The sequence below is a fragment of the Fulmarus glacialis genome, unplaced genomic scaffold (genome assembly GCF_000690835.1).
Source record: "Fulmarus glacialis isolate BGI_N327 unplaced genomic scaffold, ASM69083v1 scaffold44624, whole genome shotgun sequence".
Lineage (NCBI taxonomy): Eukaryota > Metazoa > Chordata > Aves > Procellariiformes > Procellariidae > Fulmarus > Fulmarus glacialis.
This window is the reverse complement of record NW_009208243.1, coordinates 6,136-29,668: the sequence shown is the minus strand read 5'-3', so window position 1 is coordinate 29,668 and position 23,533 is coordinate 6,136. Positions and strand designations below refer to the sequence as shown.

At 37.8% G+C, this 23,533-nt stretch overlaps 1 protein-coding gene across 1 annotated transcript in view; it reads left to right on the top strand.

Moving 5' to 3' along the window:
* Positions 1-23,533, top strand: part of LOC104075783 (thyrotropin-releasing hormone-degrading ectoenzyme-like) — a gene marked incomplete at both ends in the record, with an annotated part of 43,860 nt that overhangs the window by 17,019 nt on the left and 3,308 nt on the right. Inside the window, 3 exons of the mRNA XM_009576409.1 lie at positions 9,404-9,551; positions 11,692-11,789; positions 12,286-12,393. Coding sequence (XP_009574704.1) covers positions 9,404-9,551; positions 11,692-11,789; positions 12,286-12,393 — 354 coding nt within the window. The remainder of the gene's footprint in view (positions 1-9,403; positions 9,552-11,691; positions 11,790-12,285; positions 12,394-23,533) is intronic.

Genomic DNA, 23,533 nt, shown 5'->3' with positions numbered 1-23,533 from the left:
AACTCTCAGGAAAACATGACTCTGGTTTCAAGGGAGTGAAAGAACAATTTTTAGCTAATGTTTGTTAGCCCATTGTCTTTTCACCCCATGGTCTTGGTCTGTTATAGTTCAAACTAGTCTCTGAAGTCAGCTTGGTGTGGATGTATCCATGTTGCAGTGCAGATGCCAGGGACTGCTGTGTAATGACAGGGGAGGGGAACAGTCTGCGAAATTTGTTTTGGGAACATTAATTAAACCATGTCTGAATTACAGTTCAAGAGAACGCTTAACTTGGAGTTTGAGGTTAAACAAAAGGAGGAGAGTGGCATGAGTGGAGCTTGCTGAAGGCTTCTTAGCCTTGAGTATTGGAAAAGGGGCCGAGAGGTGCAAATACGGCTTCAGGAATGTGTGTGTTGGTGGGGCAGGGGGAAGTCTTTGTCCAGCCTCACAACCTATGCCATTCTGTGGGGGCCCTATCCTCTCCTACCTAGCATACACCTGTTCCCTGTGCCTTCCTCTCACCTACAGACCCCTTTTTCTTCCCTGCAGCTGCCTGGTAAGCCTTTTTCCCCACCTCCCTCACCTGTCCTCTCACAATAAGCAGCTTTTTCTCCTCTTTACCCTTATCCCATTACTTTTCTTTCTGAGGCTCTGGCAGGACTAGTACGGAGAGCAAAAGACCCTGCTGTTATCTTGGTCAAGGTAGCAGCAACAAGCCACCCTGAGAGGCTGGAGATGCTGCTCTAAACACCCTGCCCTTTCCCAACATCAACAAAGGATATATGAATTAAAGACAAGAACCAACTTTTCTAGCTAGAAAGGACAATGCCGATGCCTCATCAGCATAAACAAAATAGTCTGCCACCTTAGGCTACTGACTGTTTTGCCTGCAGTTTTGACCTGACTGCACCATTTCTTCTCAGAAATGATCCTACTTTTTGGGCTCATCCGATTGCTGTAGGCCAGGATTGTTATCTAGAGGAGGTCTGGTCTTTGTCAGTGTATGCTCTATCCGCTTGGCAGAACATACTGCCGGGGTGAACTTTTGAATTCAAAGTGCAGATTGTACTTCCAAGTTTTTTGGTCTTCATTTGGTGATTTTATAAAGCAGTTTTTTAAACTGTAGACTAAGGTCCCTTTGCTTGATAAAATTTAAGAGAAGTCTTGGGGATCAATATTGTGTTAGTTTAGCTCCTTCCTATTTGGCTAAAGTGTGTTTTTTCCTCTATCCAGAAATCAAGCAATAAATGACAGGAAGGACCATATTATGACTAAGGCACTGCACAGGGACTAGAGAAACCTCGGATGCTGTTTCTGCTATAGACTTCCTAGGTGATCTTGGTAAAACCACTTAAACTGTTTGTGTCTGTTTTCTCCTGTAAAATGGAGATAAGAGAATAGGTGAGGGTTTAAGAGAATTTCAGAGAGTCTTTTATTATAAATATGTTTATAGGGAATTGCTTTTACGGAAATAATATCAAATTCTGTAGATATTCTGGCAAACAAAATTCAGATTATATGAGTATTTGCAAGATCAGGCTTCTGTGCTTTCCATATGAAGTTTCTAGCTTTTAAACACATATTTCACTTGGCTGACTGATATGCAAATTATAAACGTTAGAACAGGAAAAAAAAGAGAGATGAAAATGTATTGTGCATAATAATAAACGAACTCAATTTTGAATTTGCTCAAACAACATAGATACCATTGCCCGTTGACAACTTAAGGAATAGAAGGGCTATTTCATTCTACCCTTCCCAACAAAATAGCCAAGAAAGAAAATAAATAACACTTTTAATAATTGAGTCATCTGAAATTGACATCTATTAGCCTCTGAAATACATTCAAATTTCTTTAGTTAATTTTAAGTGTGTGAATGACACACTTCTCAAAAATCAGGGCTTCATGGCGATGAAAAACATGACATACCTAACTTACTGCATAGTCTTAATTTTCAGCAGTAAGATTATTCCTTTTCATCTTGCACTACTCTTTTTTAATTCATTTTTATTCATATGGGGAAGAAGAAGAAAGGAGAGATACTGAACTCCAGTTTGAAGGAATTTTTGTTGCATTTTTACAAACAGAAGGGGGTTCTAAGTTCAGGGGTTTTTTCTGTTTTCAGCAAAGGTGGTTAATTCAAATTAATATTAACCTTTGCTTATGTGGCAACTCTAAAACTGTGCAAGATAATTTAAGCCATGTGATACTCTGATAATTACATTGAATTTGAACTATTCTTTGTAGGATGCTTCAAATGCTCTTGTGTGGAGTTGAATGCCACTTGAAGAGTTCTCAAATATTTTGCATGTAAGAAAATAGTAATAAGCAGGCTTCACTTAAAACTGTCATAATCTCTGAATCCTTTGATGCTGCAGAAATTGAACGCTGATTGAATTTAGTACTTAAAATAAGCTTGTAAGCCAAATGTTGCTGTTGTATTTATCACAGAGCAGTTGTGCATTCCTGTCCTGTTTATGTGGAAGTCCATAGCTGGTACAAATCATAATGCCTCCATTAAGTCACTTTGGATGTCTTAGAAAAGCAGAGTCCTTATCTGGTTCTAAGTCAGACCAACCCTGGGAGTGGAAGATGAGATAGATCATTCTTTAATACTGGAGATCACAGGGCCTTTTTTTACAGCTTGCCCATTAGTTTTATATGAGAAAACATTCTTTTTCCAACTTCCCTTGCTGAACATGGTTGCCAGTCACCATAAGCCTTTAATCTTTGACTTCCCAGTCTTGCAGGAGTTGAAGGTGAAATCTGCGACTACAAGAGTTAGTTTCCCTGTTGCATGGGTCGCCTTGCTCAAAGCTTTTTTTACGTGTCAGGGTTCAACATACCTGTTTTTACTCAGCTGCTAAAGAACTGCTGTTAAAGCACTGTGGGAAAGAATATCCTGAATACATCAGTAGGGGCACCAGTCCTTGGTAGGTCCAGAAGAAATGAATAGGGTTAGAAAAAGCCAAATACGGTTAAATGTGAATGTTCATTGGCACTAAGTTTCTCTGTGAATTATTCTAATCCACACATTTGACTTAAAAGAATGAATCAATGAATAAGAATCTTAACTTACTTTAAGCTGTCCCTTTATGGGTTAACGAGTATAGTCTAATTATTCATGTATTGCACATTCACAGAAACAGAACTGAAGTTAATCCAAGTTCCACATCTATGTTCTGAAGAGCTGCATTTTCCCCCTTCAAAATTATCCAGACAAAAAGCTAGTCATGTTTTACATATTTCATAAGAAACAGACGATGCAGGGTGAGTTTTAAACCAGCAGCAAGTAAATCACCTCATTTCCGTTGTTTCAACAATGCAGACTGGTTTGCTGCCAGCTTGGATTTTCTAATTTTGATTTAAACACATGACTTATAATGACTTTATTGGGTGGTGGGACTAAGGGATTTATGGTGCACTTGTATGTGGGACTCTCATCACTGTACAGCAACCCTGTCGTTTTTGTGACAGAGTCTGTTTGACTGGTGCTGGATTTATGATAGAAATAATTCAGAACAGAGTAATAATTTTCCCTTGGCAATTACACTACCATTTGGTATTTTGTCCCTAAGGGGAAAATGAATGTGCTGGGATCTGTCCATAAGTTCAGCAGTGTAAAGAACAAATCAAGGTCAGAATGCAGCTGAATACACACTGATGTTTCATAATATAATCTAAATCTCCTGCTTTTATCTGACTCATTAAAAGCTCATGTAATTTAAAGATTATTTTTGATTGCTATGAGATTTTTAGTGGGAATTCTTTGTGAGGGATATTTCACTACCACGTTAAGTACTTTCTTTTTCTGTTCATTGCCTGTTTTCTCTGTAGCAATGGCCACCTTAGCAATTTCTTCAGTGTAAGCAGGGTAGTACCTTGCTAAGGGTTGGTTCTTATGATATTATATAATGTCATAAGCCACTTAATATATATGTAACTTTTGAAAGGTCTTTTTCCACCTCTGCCCTTGTCATAAAAATGGGATATCACCTTTTCACCACAGTTCGTCAGCAGCCTCTTTAGGCATGAAAAACCTGCTGGACCAGGATGTTTGTCTAGAGGTAATTTGTCTAATAACTAAAACAGATCTCTTTGCTAGTCTGTGTTCCTGTTCTGTTCTCCACTTTAGTTCTGCAGGCAAATGTGAAATTAGGAACACAGATGATGAGACGAACCTCATGTGGTGCCGTGTTTCTAACGTTAAATGTTAACGTTCTAAATGTTAAAGTTCTCATGTGTAACAGTGGCTACAGAATGATTGACATGCTGATAAACTGGTGGTTAAAGACAGTTACATAAAACGTGATAAAACAACCAAGGGTCTCAAATGTGATCTTTCTGGTTAAATTTTGCTTTGATAATCATGTTTTTTAAATGACTCAGTATGGAGAAGGCTGACTTAGAGCTGGCTTGTAGAAGCTCTTTTTTAAGTCTGGGCTCCTTTCTATGTGACCAGTGATGTCAATCAAAAACTTCTAATCTAGAATACAATAAAGAGGGACCCCTGCTTTTTGTAGTTTATACTGAAGCTACATAAACAACCGTTCATTTTAGGACATGAAATGGATCTGTTGGTACTCTTTTGTGAATATTTACAGGTCAAAAGACCAGAGTTACAATATTCTTGTTATCATGCCTCTGAGGAGTACTGAAATTCTAGTGCTCCTAGGATACCCATCGCTAGAGACCTATATAAAGAAAACTAGACAAATTTCTGTCAGGAATGGCATTGGTATGAACCTGCTTTGGGTAGGGGAGAGGCTAGATGAGTTCTTAAGGTGGCTTCCAGCCTTTTCATTCCAGATGCTATAGGTGAAGTTTTGTAAACTTTTTAACCTGTACTTGACAAATGCTTAACCTGAACATCAGTACGCATTCAGCCACTGTTTATGAATCAACACTGTTTGATTTGACTATTTTATCTGTTAAGATACTTGCCAAGACTATCCCAGATTCCTCTGCAGAATTTTTTTGGTTGTAGATATGTGCTTGCTAAGATTCTCAGGTGGCTCCTGGAGAAACAGTGTGACTGTTTCAGATCAGACATAAGATTGGTCATATCACAGTATTTCTGTGGTGTTTATGTTTGTTGCCTGGTTTCAGTATAGCCCATAATCAGTTATTCCCCAAATGACAGACAATATTTCAGTTTTCCTCTGAGATGGTTAAGCTGGAAAAGAACCTAGTCTCTTAGCTCTGGCTCTCATGCATTTGGACTTTGGCAGGCAATATCTGATAGTACTTTTGCTGGGCTTTAAGGATAGCAATATGATTGATGGCTAAAAAGACACAAGAAAAATAAGGATTTCTGTCACTGACCTTCCAGTGACATTGTTGGAAGAGAGAGTGATAAATCAAGCTGCATGTGTAGAGTATGTACTTAACTTATGTTATATTCTATAGTGCCTTTGAATAAATATTGCCAGACAATTATATGACAGGGAAATTATTTTACGTTTTTGCCTTTGATGGGAAGGTTGCTACTGTTACTTTTCTTACTCTTGTAATGATAATTGTTAAATATTTCTGTTTAACATTTCTGCAGGTCTGTTCTTCCATCAGTTTACAGAGATATTCAGAACAGACTCATTCTTTGTTCTGCCTTCTTTCCTCATCTTGGTTATTATCCTGCTCCATAAATGACACAAGTGATTTCAATTAGCAGTTGTCACCAGCTGGTGGTGTATGTTTGTCACAAGTCCTGTGACACTCGTGGGTCTTTGACCATTCCTTCCTACTTTGCTGGATGCAAAAATTTTGCTTTTGCTGACCAGATCCTGTGTAACCATCTTTGAACCTAGTTCTTCCAGGCTAGTGAAGGAGAATCCTAGAAGCACGCCAGCAGCCTTTGGCTGGTGAGTGAGTTTGCCACTGTTCAAGTGAGCCAGTACATCTTGCTGGATGCAGTATCCCCTGGGAAGGAGGAGTCTTGAAATCATTCTTAGGGCTGGACAAGCTTTTAGTGCAAAGTAAAAGAATACGATTGTACTAAAATACAAAGCTTAAGAAAGCAGCTGCTGTGCTTTGTGAAGATGCAGAATACTAGAGCATAGCTCACCACACAGACATGGTGCTTTGGCTGGTTTCTGTCTTCTGCTGGCCTGGATAGTCATGCTACCTCCCAGGACAATTTACAGAGTTCCTAGATCTGTGATCTGGATTTTAGGACTTTTTATCCATACGTGGTCTTATGGTTCATGGTTTCTCTCTTGTGTGGTTTAGGATGAGAGCTTCTCCTTATGTGTTGTTTTATCAGCTATGAATGCCAAAAATTAGCAACCTTAGTATTTGGCATTACCATTATCAAACTCTTTCCTTTCTTTGTGGATGAAAATATTCCTCAAGCTTTTTAAGCTGTAGTATACATTTGATATTTTATAACATATACATTATGTACCACATTTTACACAAAAAGGTAAAACAATGAATGCGTTTATCACTACTTCTTGACAGAAAGTATTTAACAGCAAATAGTCTGGGAGTGCAGTGTATTTGGAATAAGAGGTTCATAAATATGTCTTAGTGGCTGAGGGTGAAAGAATAGGGCTATCATGGTGTTCTGTAGGCATCCATACAATAAAATAGTGTAGAATATATAGAACATTCTGCCAAGGTAAAGTTCCTGAAGCACTTCTGTTTTCTCCAGGGAAGTGCTCCTATTTTAGCTGCCACTGTAAGAGAATTTTAAATATGTCTCTGCTCAAGTTCTCTCAGAGGTCCAGCCCAGCAGCTGTACTTTAAGCACATCTGCCCAATGTGTGCTGAAAGGGAGTTTAACATTGATCGTACCAGCCATAACCACTTTCCCTCAAAATCATGATCTGAAGTGATGGATTTGTTGTCGTTTATAGAATTATGTCATCCACAAGGACCTCCCCTCATGTCCATCCCTGCTCTCAGGTCTGATTCTGTTGATGTGGGGGGTTAATTTTGATGATACTGTGCATAAGCTCTTCAAGGGTCATACCCAGAAAGAGAAGGAAGTTCTGGAGTAAACAGGAAAAACTCAGACTGTGCCACAATGTGTTTTTGTGAGAAGGAATATACACTTAGGGAAACATTAGGAAAAGTGGGGGATGGGGAAGAGGCAGGCAGAATTGAATGGGCTGATAACTTTAGAAGTTAAAAGCAGTGAGTGATGAGAGTAACAGTTTCTGTTGTGAACAGGATGAGTATCATCAGCTAAGAATCACGATTTTGAAACTGATTAGGAAGGCCAAAAGCTCAGGAATAAGTGATAGATCTCTCTGAGTTCACTTCTTATGTGTCTTTATGGAGAAGTTAAGCTTAAAAAGAAATAATCTGTTTGTTTTCCAGTGATGATTTCCCTTTTGCACTTAGCATAGAGAGATTTAATTTCAGAAGCATGCTCCTAAATGTCCATTAGTGCAGCTATAATAAACATTCGTCTGTTTATTCCTTAAGCAGCCTGTTTCCTAGAGCTATTCCTCTTGTTCCTTATTCCACACTTTCTCATGTCAATCAAATTATCAGTAACAATAATCACAAATCCCATTAGGAACTAATTACATATATGCAACTGCAAGCTAGTTTACCTCTTTGCTAACATTATCTCTAAGATTTTTAACTGCAGTCAATCCAGCTTGCTTCTGGCTCTATTAATTATGGTTACAAATCTTTACAAAGTATTAAGACCTAGAACTCATCTGGATGATACCATGCTGCTTCAGAAATAAGAAAGACCTATAAAATGGAGTGTTTTATAGTTAGCTTACTTTGTCTGTCTTCAGATGCATTGAATTCTGTCCACCATGCACTCTAAGAGCACCACCATTCTCATTTCGTATCTGCTCAGTTCCTGAGTGACACAGTGAGCTCCGCAAGTGATCTTGTTTTTTGTGCTTGACTATGTGCTGTAAGTGGAGTTGAGAACAGAGCCTTGCTGACAAAATGTGGACAAAGATGACATGAAGCAGACTGGAGAGTGGGTCATCATAAAGACATGGGATAGATACTTGTGAAAGCTGTTACATGAACTCACTTCTTTCCCGAGAACATGAGGGGAACAGGGTGTAATTCTTCCAATAGAGAGTGTGAAAAACAATGGCTTGCAAGGATGTGGTGCACCTCGCAAGGAAACTATGGGTTTGGATCGTACCAAAAAGAACAATCTATTTCAAATATTTTAGCAAAGTAGTTTTTATATGCTGTTACAACTGAGATCAACATTTATATCAACATGTATGTATTGGTTCATTTCCATAATAATCTGTGTAATTTTCTTTGTTCGCTATATGCATGCATCTCTTCCCCAGACAGTGATGGAAATTAAGGGGAATATTTGTAACCAAGAAGGAGGAAAAATAGCCTGTGAAGATGTATCGTACTGTAGCCTATGTTAAATTGAAGCTTGCGGAATCCAGCTTGCTGACTTTAAGTGTTTAATGAAAACAGAATCATTATCTCCTCTCTAGGCAGGTAGAGAACTCCTTCGGGATTTAAACACGTGCATCAGGAGAAGAATAGACCTGTGTGTTTCTGGAAAGTTCACATCCACAGGGTTACACTTTGTTTCTGCAGTCTGGATAGTTAAGAAAAAATGTTGTTTTGAAAAAGAAAATGAGTGCAAATCGTAAAGCTTGATGTTTCTAGTACTCAGTTTTAAAAACCAACTTTCAAATGCTTTGTCTGTATTGCACTTTACTTGTAAAGCTATTAATTTAATAGCTGAAACCCCGCTAAAGTCTTTCCGTTGCAGGGAGAGGTCCTTTATGACTGTAAAAGAATGGGGCAAAATTCTAGCTGATTGATTTATAAACACCTGAAAAAAACATAGTTTATATGCAAAGTGGTGAAACATCCTTAATCAAAGTGATGTCACTGAATGCCACTTTAGTTTAATAAAATAAGTCATTCCAAAATGGCTTCAGGTGGATAGAAGGCAAGGCAGTTCTAAAGGAGAGAGAAAAGAGTGGGGAGGAGAACCGTGAAACTAAAGGATGCTGCTTCTCCATTAGTTCTTCCCAATTGCCCATGGCCAGTAGAAATGTTCTCTGAAGCAAAATGCCTTGGGTTGTTGATTTTATGAGACAGCTTTCTATCTTACAAATCAGCAAAGCAGCACCTTCCTTTTGTTTTTTTTGCTTAAAGTCAGTTACTCAGTTACTTCATTGTTCATGTCTTTTATAGCCACAGGAATCCATAAAAAGTAGGTATAGCTTGCCTAGTTTTCTTTCATGTGTCTTCATGCCTTCCTTCATGCAGTAAGGATGCTTGCACATGTGTTGGGAGAGACTGTGAGTTGCTGGTTTTTGTGAGGTTGACTTTTATGTCATATAATGTGATGAGTTTATCATGTTTTTCTGCCTTTTAATTTCATTTGGAAAAGAAAAAGTTTTTGCCTCATCATGTATCTTCTGCAAAAACAATTTAATACTAACTTCTTTTATTTTGCAGAGCTGGTTATTTGCCTCAGAATATTCCTTTGGAGATTATCAGATATCTTTCAGAGGAGAAGGATTTTCTGCCTTGGCATGCTGCCAGCCGAGCCCTTTATCCTCTAGATAAATTGCTGGACCGCACAGAAAACTACAACATCTTCAATGTAAGAGATACAATCTTCCTCTCTTCCTCTCTCTCCCCCCGCCTCCCCTTCTCTCACTCTCTCTCCTTTCATTGCCAAGAGTTGAACTATTCCCCAGTCAGATACTGTAAATGACCTAGGGATATTAGTTGTCTTCCTAATTATTCTTTATTTAAACACAGATACTGTAAATGACCTAGGGATATTAGCTTTCTTCCTAATTATTCTTTATTTAAAGGTAGCAATTGTCAAGCTTTGGTTCATTTGCATTTGAACAGTGAGAACTGTTGTTTGAGGCATATATGATTAGTAGAAGGAAAGGTAATTATCCCTCTTATAAAATATTATGACAAATAAAGTATTTCACTTAAAAGAGCCAAAGTAATCTATTTCCAGATTTTCTCTTTTGAGGAGCCCCACAGTGATACTTAGATTGATGCCCAAGGACACCAAATGCAGGCACAACTGAACAGGATTTGTAGTCATTATTTCATCCAAAAAGCTATGGTGAATTCAATGCAGTTACCTTAATTAACAAGGATTAGATCACCATTGAATCAAAAGCCCATTCATAACTGGGTCCAAAGGGACAGCAGTAACAACTAGCAGTAGATAATTAAGATAGACATGACAAACAATTTAACATTTTACCTGAAATAAAAAAAAATTCCTAGCTACGCTGAAGCATGTTTGATGAAGTACACAGGATTTGATTGCAGCCAGTGACAATTATGAACTCTTGGGTTTTTTTATTCACTATGAATTTTGTATAGTTTACATATTTTCAATGGCCAACATACTGTAATTTTATGTAATTTCATAAAGCCTTCAAATGAAGGAACTCTCTAAAGCCTGAAATGCTTAAAGGTGCTTTTTTCTTCTTAAACATATATTTGCTTGTGTGTGTGTGTGTCCAGAGACAAAATGCTCAGAAAGCAGGAGGCTAGAGGTGGCTGGGTGTATGTATATATGTAGAAGTACATACATATATATACACATACATACACAGAGCTACCTGCTGACATGGTAAGTTATTTTTCTAGAACATATACTACAGATTAATAAAGTTACATTGAGATTCTTTCTTTATGAACCTACAATGTGGGCCTACATGCCAACCAAAGCCATAATATAAAATGATGTGGCAATAACTTGCATCTTTAGTCTGTTGTTAACTGCAAAGAAAAATTCTTACAAGTCTGCCATTGCTATTTCACTTTTGAACATGGCTGTGTAAAGAAAACACAATTTTAAAAAATAACACCAGTAAAATTCATGGCTGGGTTGTGTTTTATCACTACTGATGAGAGCTTTGAAAGCAGAGGTGATAGCAGAGGAAATAAAAAGTCTTTTTAGTCACAGAATAACATATCTGCTAGAGAAAGCTGCACTATGAATCTCCCTTTTGTGTTGACATCATATATACATGCCCGTGCATCCATAATAATAAAATAGATGCTCTCCTATGTGGTTCTTTATACCTCAGTTCTCTTTTTCAAATTGGTAAATTCCACTGGCAAAAGATTATGCTGAATACAGTGACAGTGGTTTTCTTCACAACTGGCCAGAATATGTAAATACGTCTCCTGTGCAGAAAGTAAAAGTAAGCTAAAATAATCATGGGCTTGTTTTGTTCTTTAAGCACACCAAGAACCTAAACTTAAAACAGTGTCATTAAAGGTACAAAGCTCATTTGCAGCCACATTGTTTGGTATTCTGAAGTTAATTGACTGTACTTACTTGACGCATTTGCCGTTGCTATGGATATTAAAATACTCTTTTAAAAGTGAACTGCAGAGTGTAGTCGAGATTGGCCATAGAGTAGAAATTAAGCTGTTGACACTCTTGCAACTTTTCGGCCATGTATTGTGAGTTCAAAACAGCATGTAAGAAACTCTTCTTAAATTGATGAGGTGTATAACAATAAATTGTCTTATCCTAGGCATCTAATCAAATAGCTGTTTATAGATTACTTCTCACTATAGCAGAAGGAGGATTATATGTGGACATCTTGCTTTGCTAAATGCAAATCAAAATCTTTGGAAAGTAGGACGTTATTTGAGGGTAAAAAAGAAAGACAAAAACTCAATAGTCAATAATATTTCAATTTCAAATAAAAAATAAATGTTAACACTAAATATATTTTTCTTTTCCCCCTCAGGAGTATATTTTAAGACAAGTTGCATCAATGTATCTCAAGCTTGGATGGCCAATGAATAATTTAAACAAATCGCTTGTTCAAGCATCCTACCAACATGAGTACTGTTATTTTATTATTATTATTATTGTTTGTTTGCAGGATATAGTTGTAATAATGCACTTTCCTAAAATTTGATTTCATCTATAGCATGTCATACTTTCCCAGCTTTGTCTTCCTTCTGCTTTTCCTTTCTGTGTTAGAGGGAGAGGAGCAAGATGCTGTGAGATGATTTCCTCTTTCCTGAGTTTGGAGAACATGATTTCCCAAGTCTTAATTTAAAATTTGACTGCACTGGATATGTAAGAATTTGGACTCCTGTGACCACAGAGGTCAGGAAGAGTGCATAAGTGCAAATGGGGACTGCTTTTGGTCCACAATCTGTCTTGAGTTGTTGCAGCAGCTGTAAGCATTAAGCTGACACTGAGATTTGTATAGCTGGATATCTTTGATATGTTGCCCAACTATCAGTTGCTGCCACTGTTATAGGACATAACTTTTGTAAACGTTCAAACACATTCATTAATACAGCCTTATTGCTTTCTTAAACTTGGACAGAGAGTTGCGTCGGGAAGTCATCATGTTGGCCTGCAGCTTTGGTAACAAACACTGTCACCAGCAGGCTGCAACGTTAATCTCAGATTGGATTTCTAGCAATAGGAACCGGTAAGTGGAACTGAAATGTTTATTTTCCATTTCTCCTACTCAGAGGCAATAGAGCTGGCATGCTCTTCTTCTCCTGCCTATCCCCATCTGCAGTGCCCTGTTCTGCAGAGTGGTATGAGAGGAAGCAGAGGTTGCTGGCTGTCATTTAAAAATGTCTGAGGGGTTTCAGAATTAATTATTTGACTTTGCATGTATGAGTGGGTGGAGGGGACACCCATGTAGCCACTGCCCACTCCTGGTAAATTGCTGTCAGATAATTATATGCTAGAAGGCGAGAAGATGGGTTTTAAGGAGGGGTTTAAAGGAAGAAATCAGTGAACACCGCATTGGCAGACACCTGTGTCAGGGCAAGAGAGCAGAAGGTGCTAAGTGATTAAGAAGTGAGAGAGGTTAGAGGCAGAAGGACTGAGAAGTAAGAAAGGAGACAAAACAATGTATTTGAGGGAAATATTATGAAGTACTTAAGGGTGAAGACTTGGAAATTAATATGATTCAGGAATGCATGGAAAAGCTCATGTAAGGTTTCAGAGAGGGGATAATATGATAGCTGATGTGTTGAGCATTAGCAGCACTGTAGTGGTTTGACAGCAAATATGCAAGTTAGGCTGTCCAGGCTCAGGTTTATTCAGCTGAGGCAAGGGAACACGGGCTGTGGATGGTGTATGAAATTTATCTTTTAAAGGCAAGCATCTAAGAAATGTTAAATTACTGAAAATACAAATATTTAAGTATGTTCTGATTATGTGGAATGTGGGTCTAGAAGTATTTGCATAAGTACATCACATGATATTTTGGTTAAAAGGAAAATATTTTACTTTCAAGTAACGAAGAAAAAGAGAAGAAGTCTTACATTTTTAGTCCCAATCTTGTATTAGCTCTGCAAAAGGATCAGATCTCTATAGACATTTAGGCATGTAGGATTTTTCAAAGACGTCTTGGGCCAGTAACATGTTTGTTTACAATTAAAATATGTCTGTCTCTCTTTGTAATCTTTGAAAATCCTTTACAGGCATACCCAGTTACGTAAGTACCTGAGTGTCTTTTAAAACCAGCCATGAACTGAGCATTAATGGAAATTATGTTCCTGTATGACTTTGAAACTTCTGAAAAAAATTATCTTGAAACTATGACTATATACCTTTAAATAAGATGTGTGTGAGGGGGAGGGTTTTCTTGTGTAAGATGATACCAGATATATTTACTATGAAATACATACCCCAGGGTTTTATATGAATTCTTATCGTCAGCAGCAACAATCAGTATAAAACTATTCAAAGAGAAAGAATCATTGGAAACAATCTGAAAAAGTAATTTACTTAGATATTAATTTGCAAAATTAGTTAATCAAACTTAGCACCATCTATTAGCATGCACAGCAGTAGATTATTCAGTGTTAAAAAGCTGTCACCCTGCAAAGCTTTCTCCTACCCTGTGTCTTCATCCTTTCCAACAGGACTGAAGAAGGAGACATTAGGAGAAAAAAAAAAAAAGCTTGTTGCTTTACTAACAATAGCAAGAGAGGAAAGGAATAAATTTAAGGAGCCATCTGAAGATTCATTTTAGCCTTTCTATGGGGCCATCCGTGGGAGCACAAGATTGTGGCTGCCAGCATATGACGAGTATTATGATAAAAGCATCACAGCAGGGCAGAGGAAGAGAGTAGCTCCTAAGTTAAAGCAGTGCATTTCTCCAAAGGAACTGTACAGTTTTGAAAAATAGCTGCAACAAATAATGTGATTACAGAATACAGATTGACAGTCAGCTGATAAATAGGGGTATAACTTGCAGAGAAGACAGAGACACGTTTTTATTTATTTCTTAAGATTATAGGATTTGTTCAGTTCCCCACCCCAGAATTTACCAGTTGCTATTCTCAGAGCAGTGTCACATACTGAATGGAACTAACATAGAAGCAGACTCATTTCATATCTACTTACATTGAAAAGACATTGCAAAGGCTACTAGTAATAGCAGCTTGGGAGACAAAATCAGCTTGTGTTTCACAGTAACAACAGTCGTTAGGGTCTGTCGATGTTTTCTCAGAAATGTTCAGAGTCCTGCTGCATCAGAGGTACCCCATATCTCCTTTGCTCTGTTTAAACCAACTCAGACTGAAACCTGAAAATAAAGTAGGGTCTGTTTTCCCTGCTTTTCCACCAAGAATATGATGATGATTCTACAGTAAGAATTTAACTAACATGGTGTTAGAGTCGTGCCTCTGCCTCTTTTAGCACTTCAGAGACAATAGCTAGCTCAAGTGCAAAGGGCAAGCAGGTAAGTACAAGATACATGCAGAAAGCACAACCAACATGTGCCATTTTGTGTTCTTTCTCGTCAGTCAAGTGTTTTGCTTAGTTTGATGCCCTTAACAGCTGTTTGTCAATGTGCTGCAGACAGCCACCTCAGAATCTGTAGGCATCCTCAGAGCTTGTTTCCTCACAAAGAAGGGGAAATTCATGCTGCTCATCTTTCTCCAGAATTATCTGACAACTCCTGGTGAGGAAAGCTGGTGACAGGTACAGAAACTATATGTATCTTTGCCTGTTCCACTCCTTATCAACAATGATTAAATTTGTATCTGCTGAAAACTACTCCAAAAGTTCTTGTAGATGCCCTTCCCTCTTCTGAAACAGAACAAAGAGATTGACTGATGCGTTGCAGAAAGCCTGGTCTTGGTGAGTTTGCATAGCCAGAGCACGAAGACAGAGTTCCAGAGAGCTCAGAGATATTTTTATATACAGGTGTAAGTTGAGTTTGACTATGAGAGTAAAAATAAAAGCTAATTTGCAACCTTTCCACCCATCCCCTCCCAAAAAACTTATTCTGGAAAATGAGATGTTTCGTACAGTGAGCTAATTCACAAGCAGTGCATATTGGAAGGAACACAAATTCTTCGAAGCAGTAGACCCCAAAATGAGATGAAGGAATTAGGCTTGTGTTCCAAGATTCTAATCAATATAAAGTTAGGGTAATATTAAATTAATATGTGGTACTGAATACCACATGTACAAATGCTAAGATTCACAACTTTTTAGCCACATTTTTAGTCTATGGCTTTTTAGAAGTTCTTTTGAAATATTTTTTCTGTTTTACTTGTAGCATTTAATTATGGATAAAGTCTTGGGTAATAAATAAATACAGTAACATCTAACTCTGTTTTACCAGCATATGCCTACAGTTGCTGTGGTTTCTAGTAATTATATTTAGTCTGGTAGGTCCAGAAATTAATTACCATCTACTCTTCACTGTAGGGGATGGGAATAATCATAATAATCAGTTACTGTTTGTACTTTGTAATTACATGTTCTTTACTGTGCAAATAATTTGCCACTGTTCACCAAGTAAAATAATGGTCATTCATAGCACAAAGCCAGAGGTCCTCTTTGTGTTTCCAGCACTATTTGAAAAAAGCCATTAGATTTCCAACTGTAGCACTGCAGATTTTCTTATGGAATTAGTAAAAAAACCCATATATGTGATCTGCAACATTAGTCTCCATGCATGAAAGTGGAAGTCACCTGAGAGTCTTGAAGGCTTGAATTTCTAAAGTGACTTAGGTGTTGCAGTGCTTCATTTTTAGATGCCTGGGTTACAGGGCAGAATCAGACGCTTGGAATTACCTTCCTATGAGGGGATTTGGGAACCTCTAAATGAAGTTGGTGGCAGCCACTATGCTGAGTGAAGAGCCTCTTAACATGAGACTGCGAAGAGAGAGTGGGCCCTTTTAGGGTCCAGCACTACAGGTAGAAAGATACCTATATCAAACGAATGTGTAAATGGTGATCATACAGTTAGGGGTCCTTGCAAAAGATGCCTTTCAAAAGTGTCACTAAAGCAGGAAAAGGTCGGCTCCTTTTCTTTTCAAACACAGCTGGCAGAGAAGCTGCTTTTCAACCCCTTTTTAAACAGTAGTTCTGAGATTGTGGTAGAGCTGCAGTTTAGTACCTCAGCCCTGCATCTGCCACATGCAGAAGACCGCCCTGATGACCTATCTGTGAGATGTTTGGGACAGTATTAAGACACTGCAACACACTTTCCTCCTCTAGTTGAAGCTCAGCCACTGGAATTTACTTCATTAGCAAGAGAAATAATACAGCTCTCCAGCCTAAAGATGAGAGCATTCATCTGAGGGAGGAAGGCTTGAGTACCTGAAATACCAGGATTACTTAGAATGCAAAGGGCTTTAGGTGGTATTGCTCGCTACCACTTTTGCAGGGCAAAACATGATGTTAAAACAAGGAACATAACTCTAAAAAAGAAGTTTGGCACTACAAGGAACAAACCAAACACATAACATCACATGTAGAAGAGGCTATAAGGAGATATCTGGTTGTACTGGTCTAGGAATTAATATCATATTTAAATCTTAGCAATTGTTAAAAAAGAAGTGATTATTTCTTTCAGCTGAAAATCTGAGATTAGACTTCAAGGTATGTCTTACTGTCTTTTTCATACAATGACTTTAAGTAATTTTGCTCTTTTTAAATGGCTGATGGCTCAAGCACATTTTGCTTGAAAGTCTGCGTTGACTTCTGACTTGATAGTCGATGTGAAGGCAAACATTTTCACTCTGTTAAGTTGGGATGTATGCTACTCCTGTATTGGAGCAATGGAAACCCTTGAAACTTCCATGTTGATGTTTAGAAGAATGCAAACCTAGTAGAAAACATATAAGCACATTGAAATTTCCCTCATAGTTTGAGAATGTAAAGTTACTGGGATTCAGTCAACGGCAGAATGCTGTACAAGAATGCTGTACTGTTGGCTGAAAATTAAGATGTTTGCTCCTACCTTCATTTAACTGAGCTCATCCCTGTGAAGCTCTTTCATGTGTGAAGAAATACATTATTCACACTCCTTAGATTTAACAGCATTGTGGTTCAGCCTAAAAAATTAACAAAATTACCGTACAATGCCTGCCTGAGCTTGAGAATCAGCCTTGTTAACCCCTTTAACCTTCACTGCATATCTATTCTGAAAGAAAAACATGTTTCGAAGAGGATTAGCATTTTCAGACTTTCTGCCTTGGATAGGCTGATTAAACGTGTATTTCTGAGGTTCAGGAAAGAATGTGGAGAGCTGCAATCTGTAAACTCCTGACAGGAGATATCATAACAACGGGTAACGTGAATACACACTACGATGGCTCAAAGCATAACTTATCCATAGACACAAGCATGTTTTTGCAAACCTCTCTTGTAGGTACAGGCGTGATTTTCTTCCAGCTACTGTCACCATCCATCAGCTACAGGTTGCCACGTACATATTTCTGCTGGCAAAGTGGACTGTGGTTGTATGTTTGCTTGAGGCAAAGTTAGACAGGATAGCGTGAACATGTGAATATGTGAGAGAACTGCTTTGAACTGAAACAGCTGATCTTGCCTTCAGCAGAAAAAGGAGTGCTTGTATTCTGCTTCTGTTAGTAGAGCTGTGGTGATGCTATTCTTTCGCTAATTTGCAGCAGTGAGCAGCAGGAGATGATAGTATTGCATCAGACACAATTATGTGGCGATGTTTCTTTAAGATGTTACTGGACCGGTTGGAAGGCCCCTAGGCAGTGATAGCCATTTCAGTTTGCTCTTGTTTTTTCCTTCTTTAGAAACGTAACCATTGCTATTTATTGCTTGCTGTCTTTTAAATGGAAACAAAGTACCTTAATTAATTGCCTCAATATCCCTAGAAAACTTACAGTAAATGCATTTGATTGATCTGGGCTTCATATCACTTTGGGGTGATTTTAGGTTTAATGTGGTTTTTACTCTTTTTACTATTATTCTTCTGTCACAAGCACTTTGATCAGTTTTGTTTACTTGAAATACTGCCTTGCAGATATCATCAATTGAAAAAAAATTGGAAAATCCAATATTCCGCCACATCAAACTTGTGTAAAGTGAGGGTTGCATTCTGATGTCTGCAAACTTGGTGTCTCTTGTCCTTGCACCAGTGATGCTGACTCTGTGGTTGATAACAATCTGCTAAAGTTTGATCAACAGAGCTAAACTCACTATGCTATTTGATAAGTAGAGCTAATGTTCAATACCTAGCTTCTTTCTAATACTTTTTTTGCAATTCTGAGTGTATGTTCAGTCTACACTTTCTAACACAAGAGATAGGAAGGCATGGGTTTTCTTTTTTTTTCTTTTTCTTTTTTAAGGAAAGCAACGCTCATATGAATAGATGATGTTTGCAGTGGTGTGCAGGCTGCTGCACTGAATTAGACTGAAGTCAACATCCATTCTGTAGCCCATGGGTTAATGAAGTTTGCATTTGCCTGTCTTCGTGAATGAGGAGAACTAGAGATTGCTGGACGATTCTGAATGCAAATCCAGATATTTTGAGTCTGTTCTGGTCTCTAATCATCCAGGTTGTTCTGAGAAGTCTTGGGGTGCTGAGGTGGGGCCAGAGCTCTCTGGAAAGAGAATATGCCGTGAATTTTCCTGTTCAAATGGGGGTTTCAAGTCAGAACACGTGTGTCGTTTTGCACTACAGATGAACCACTTTTGGTTACTAAAAAATGAAAAGATTACATCCTACTACTCAGTTACCTCATTTAATCTTTTTAAGTGTAATAATGTGGATATGGGCTTTTCCAGTGACTTCTGTTTGCAATTTCAAAGACTTTTGTCACATTGCTGTGACTGTTAGGAACACTAATTAATTCTTTATCATTCTTAAGAAAGGTGCAAGTAATGAAGTAAGATGAGTTCCATTACGTAATTTGAACAAAGAGAGTGATAACCCACAAGCCTAATTTGAGAGTACTAAATCTCCATACTTGTTTGTGCAGAATTTGTATTTCCTCTGCAAGGAACAGTGGATTCATGTCCACCTGCCTGAATTGGCAGTGTGCTTACTTGGATGGACCTTTAACTACTCAATGGAAATGCCACCAGAAAAACAAATTGCACTGCAGGAGTGTACAGGAGACTGTAACATGTCTATAAATGAAACTATCCATAGATCTGAGGGAGTGGTGAATAACGAATTACCAGTCATTAATTGAGATCATCTCAATGAAGTCTGGCTTAGGTGATAGAAAATCAAATGTTTTTCCAGACAAAGCATTTTTTCTTTCCTTTTCCTCCTCCCTTGAGATACATAATTTTGTTGCTTTGTTTCACATGGGCACACTAGTGCTACAGTGTTGCAACAACTTATCAATGTACTTAAGTTTAACCACGTACCTAAGTATTTGTGGGAATGTGGCCAACAGGTTAATTATTTTTGCTAGTTGCTGGGAAGAGGCACTAGCTTTTTTCACGGGTTTGATGCTCACCAGCTATTTTTGGAAATCATTAGCAGCAAACATGAAAAAAAAGAGAGTTATTTTCATTTTTTTCACACATGAATGTCTGATAAATGTAAAACAATGAAATGGATCCCTTCTTCTATGTTCTCAACCCCTAGAAGTTTCAATTACTAAAAAAATTCAGGCATAGCTATTCATGCATTTTGAAATGTTACTGGAGCTTTGCCAGCTAATGTCAGCAAATGTTGCTGAAGTGATTTAACTAATTAATAGGTTGTTACAACATTTGAGTAGAATCTTGCACTCAAATCAATAAAACTGTTTAAGGAAGAAGAAAACACTGTTGAGTGCACGAGTTAATCAAGGTGTTAGTGCTCTGAAAGACCACCTGGGGAGTATGTCTGAAAAGAGAAAGGATTTCGCCTTGTGAAAGGTAAAACTGGGCTTTATGGGGCAGCTGGTTCAGGTAGCATTTTTACCTTCTGACTTCTCTGTGATCACAATAAAATGACCCTATATGTAGCAATTATGGATTAGCAGTAATTAATTTGCAATCCTTAGAAGTTAGATGGATTCATCTCCAATTTTGTCATTCAGGAATGATCTCTCCACAACTCTGCAAAACAATTGAACAGGAAGGACCATATTTTTGTTGCAAAAAGTGTCCAGAAAGGAAAAAACAAGGCATATCTATTCAGAGATTAGTCTCACGAAAAAGTGCTTAACTCACCACTTAGTCGTTAAAATCAGTGTTGAAGAGCTTGAGTGTGCTAATCGCATCTTCCGTTATGGGATATCTGCCGCAGGGAGGGAAAGGAGCCATAGCAGTAACCATCACTTGAGGGATGATGTATTCTCTGCCTGCCTCAGTCAGACCTGATACCTGAAGCTCAGAAGCACAAGTCTGGGACTGAGGAGACCTGGCGTCTGTGCATAGCTTTGCCACAGACACCCTGAATAGCCACATCCTCGGTTAATATCCCCTGAATTCAATGCGTGACAGGCACCTGAATGTTAAGCCCGTCACAGCGCTGTGCCTCAATTTTCAAGGGGAAATTCTGCCCTTTCTCTTCAGACTAGGCATGTGCTATGGCAGAGGATGCTCCTCTCCTCTGTGTGCACAGTGGTGCCAGCAGCATGGCTCCTGGAGTTTGTAATAGAGAATGGGAGTATAAGGTTTGGGACTGCTGCCTTAAAAAATTTGTGTGAGGCTGTTCCTTATAACAGAATGTGTATTACAGATCTTCCAACAAAGTACCAATACTTCATTGTTATTTCTTATCTGAGCCTTGTAACCTATTAAACAAGACTATAAATATAGTCATCAAGAAAAATAGGCTTAAGTTAAATGTTAAATAGTTGCAGAAATAAAGAATAATGTTTCTGATTAATTTTCTTTGTCAAATAGTACCCTAAATGGTATTGAAATTTGTCACTTAATCAAAGAACTGTCTAAACTGTGTGCAATTATATTTTAAAAAATTAGAACACAATTTGCCCAGAAGATAAATAATTATGGTCCAATTTTATAAGTGTATCTCCAATTATTAGAACATACTTTAAATAGGAGCAAGTATGTACCAATTAATTATAACTTAGAAGATTATTCATAGCTCATTGTAGAGCTTTATTATTCACTCTTGAAAAAAAAATCCCTGTAAAGGCACAGCACGATTTTAATTAATTTTTTTCTAACTGTTTAATTTTTAACTTTTTTCCCAAAGTGTTTAATTTTTAAACATGGGCTCTGCTAGCTACATATTTCATTCTCACCATCATATCTCTTTAGGAAGAAAAATAAAGTTAAATAAATTGGATCAGTATTCAAATAAAAGCCATTTAAAGTGATGCTTTCAAAAGTTAATCTTTATCTTTATTCTTGTGAAGTATCCATCATATTAGCTCTTTAAAAATGAGAGCAGCCTTGAAGGTCCAGGTGAGGTTTAATATAAGAAGGGGATACCTTCTGCAGTGTTACTACCCAAGCGGTACTGAAACAATGGTAATTTTATCCACTTGATTCAGTTAATACAGGGGGCAAACATTCCACATGCTGATCTAGTGCCTTGGAACTGCAATTTTAGAGCAATGTTTTCCATGAAGCTATAAAATTAAAAAATCTGCAGACTGGAGAGATTTCACATGTTTAGATAATGATGAAATACAGGCCCGTAATGGTGGGAGGAGAGAGAAAGCAAAAATCGCCACAAATGGAGAAAATTCAATTAGAGGGCTCTCTGTTGAGGAATAGTTAAAGAGAAATGACTTTGGGGATATTTGCATTTTCTTAAACAATTTTCATTTCCACAAGAAGAACTCCCTTGTCTACAGTCCTGATTACAAGCCTCTCGCAGGAGTAATTTGTAGCTTTGCATAGCCGTAAGTTTTGTAGTTTCTGAAGCTAAGCCTTTTAAAATCAGTATTTGTTTTGATGTCTTGGTTTGTAGGGGCTGATTTTTTTCACCTTGTCCTAATGACTTAATTTATAGATAGAGACCTAAAACCTTCCCTGGACCAATTGGTTGGACGATATTGAGTAGATCTGCTGCAGCAATGCAAGTATGCTCTTACCGATTTGGTGGCAATAGAGTTTTCTTCACAAGAAACATGATGACATCTAGGCTATGGGCATGGGATCAGCGCCATCACTTGTCTTAAGTCCTCCTTCCTTCCCAGAGCATGCAAATGATCCTGTGGTTACTGACTGCACTGCTGCTAAAATCGCTAGTGTTGGCACTTAGAACGTAGAAGATGGAGTAGCTGGGAAGGCCCATTGGATTGATATGTTTTACCATAAATTTCAAAAATATAAACCTCACAGGTGAGGAATGCTGACCTTTCTGGGGTTAGACATCCACTTCTAGGTACCTCTGCTGACTGTACTAGCCAAACACAGAGTGACAGTCCTTCCAGCACACAGTTCCTACCTGAATTAATGGGGCAATCAACCAAAAAAGAATTATCTTTTCCAAGTTCCTTATAGTTCCTTAGAGTATCTGTTGGCTGAGTTGCATCTCCTGCGGTAAACCAAAGATGGTATTTCTGCCGGCAAAGCTCATCAAGAACTATGTGTGCTTCTAAAAAAATGATTTAGTGTTTGTGTGTCAAGATATAAAGTCCTTCCTTCATTGAAATAAGGCTTGACAGGGTTCAGTTGTTCTTCATATTCAGATATCATATAATAAGACAGATGTGGGGCAACAGGTTGGTTGTTTGGTCCTATGGTCAGGATCCTTACTCCTTTTGATTTAGTCTGTGTTCTTATGGCTGCTATCAGTGTATTAAATCCCAAATTAAAAGCAAAAAAAGACGTAAGCTGATAAAGGAGTTGTGCTTTAAGGACAAATAACCTAGTGTATCAGAAAATCAAGACACAATGATAATTAAGATCATCTTCATGTCGCATGCAGTGTATGTGTATATGGCTTCATATTTATGTTACAGCAGTTGCTGACCCGAAGTTTTGAGAGAGTTGCAGTTATTTAGAAAACTTTAAGCCTCATTCTGAATTAATATAAGCCAACACAAATATCTGCTCCATTAATTTTAGTATGTCTTGATTTCTTGTGTTTAAATATGTAGTCTTAATTTTCTGTAATAGTCTCAATTATATGCAGTTTCCTTTGCATGCACTTTTTGAAAGAAAGATTAAATGGGGGAAAAAATAAACTGTTGATATTCATTAATGTTTGAAATATCCTAACAAGGGCTAGATAGACTTTCAGGTAAGAAATACAAATCCATTACAGTGAAAGTGGAAATTCATCACCTAGCTCACATGGATAATTCTGCAAATGTCAAAGAAACTCACATTTTACTAATGATAACTCAATTTTGGGGAATCAAACTCAGTAGTATGGAAAGGCTGGTGAAAGTGATAACTTTTCTTCT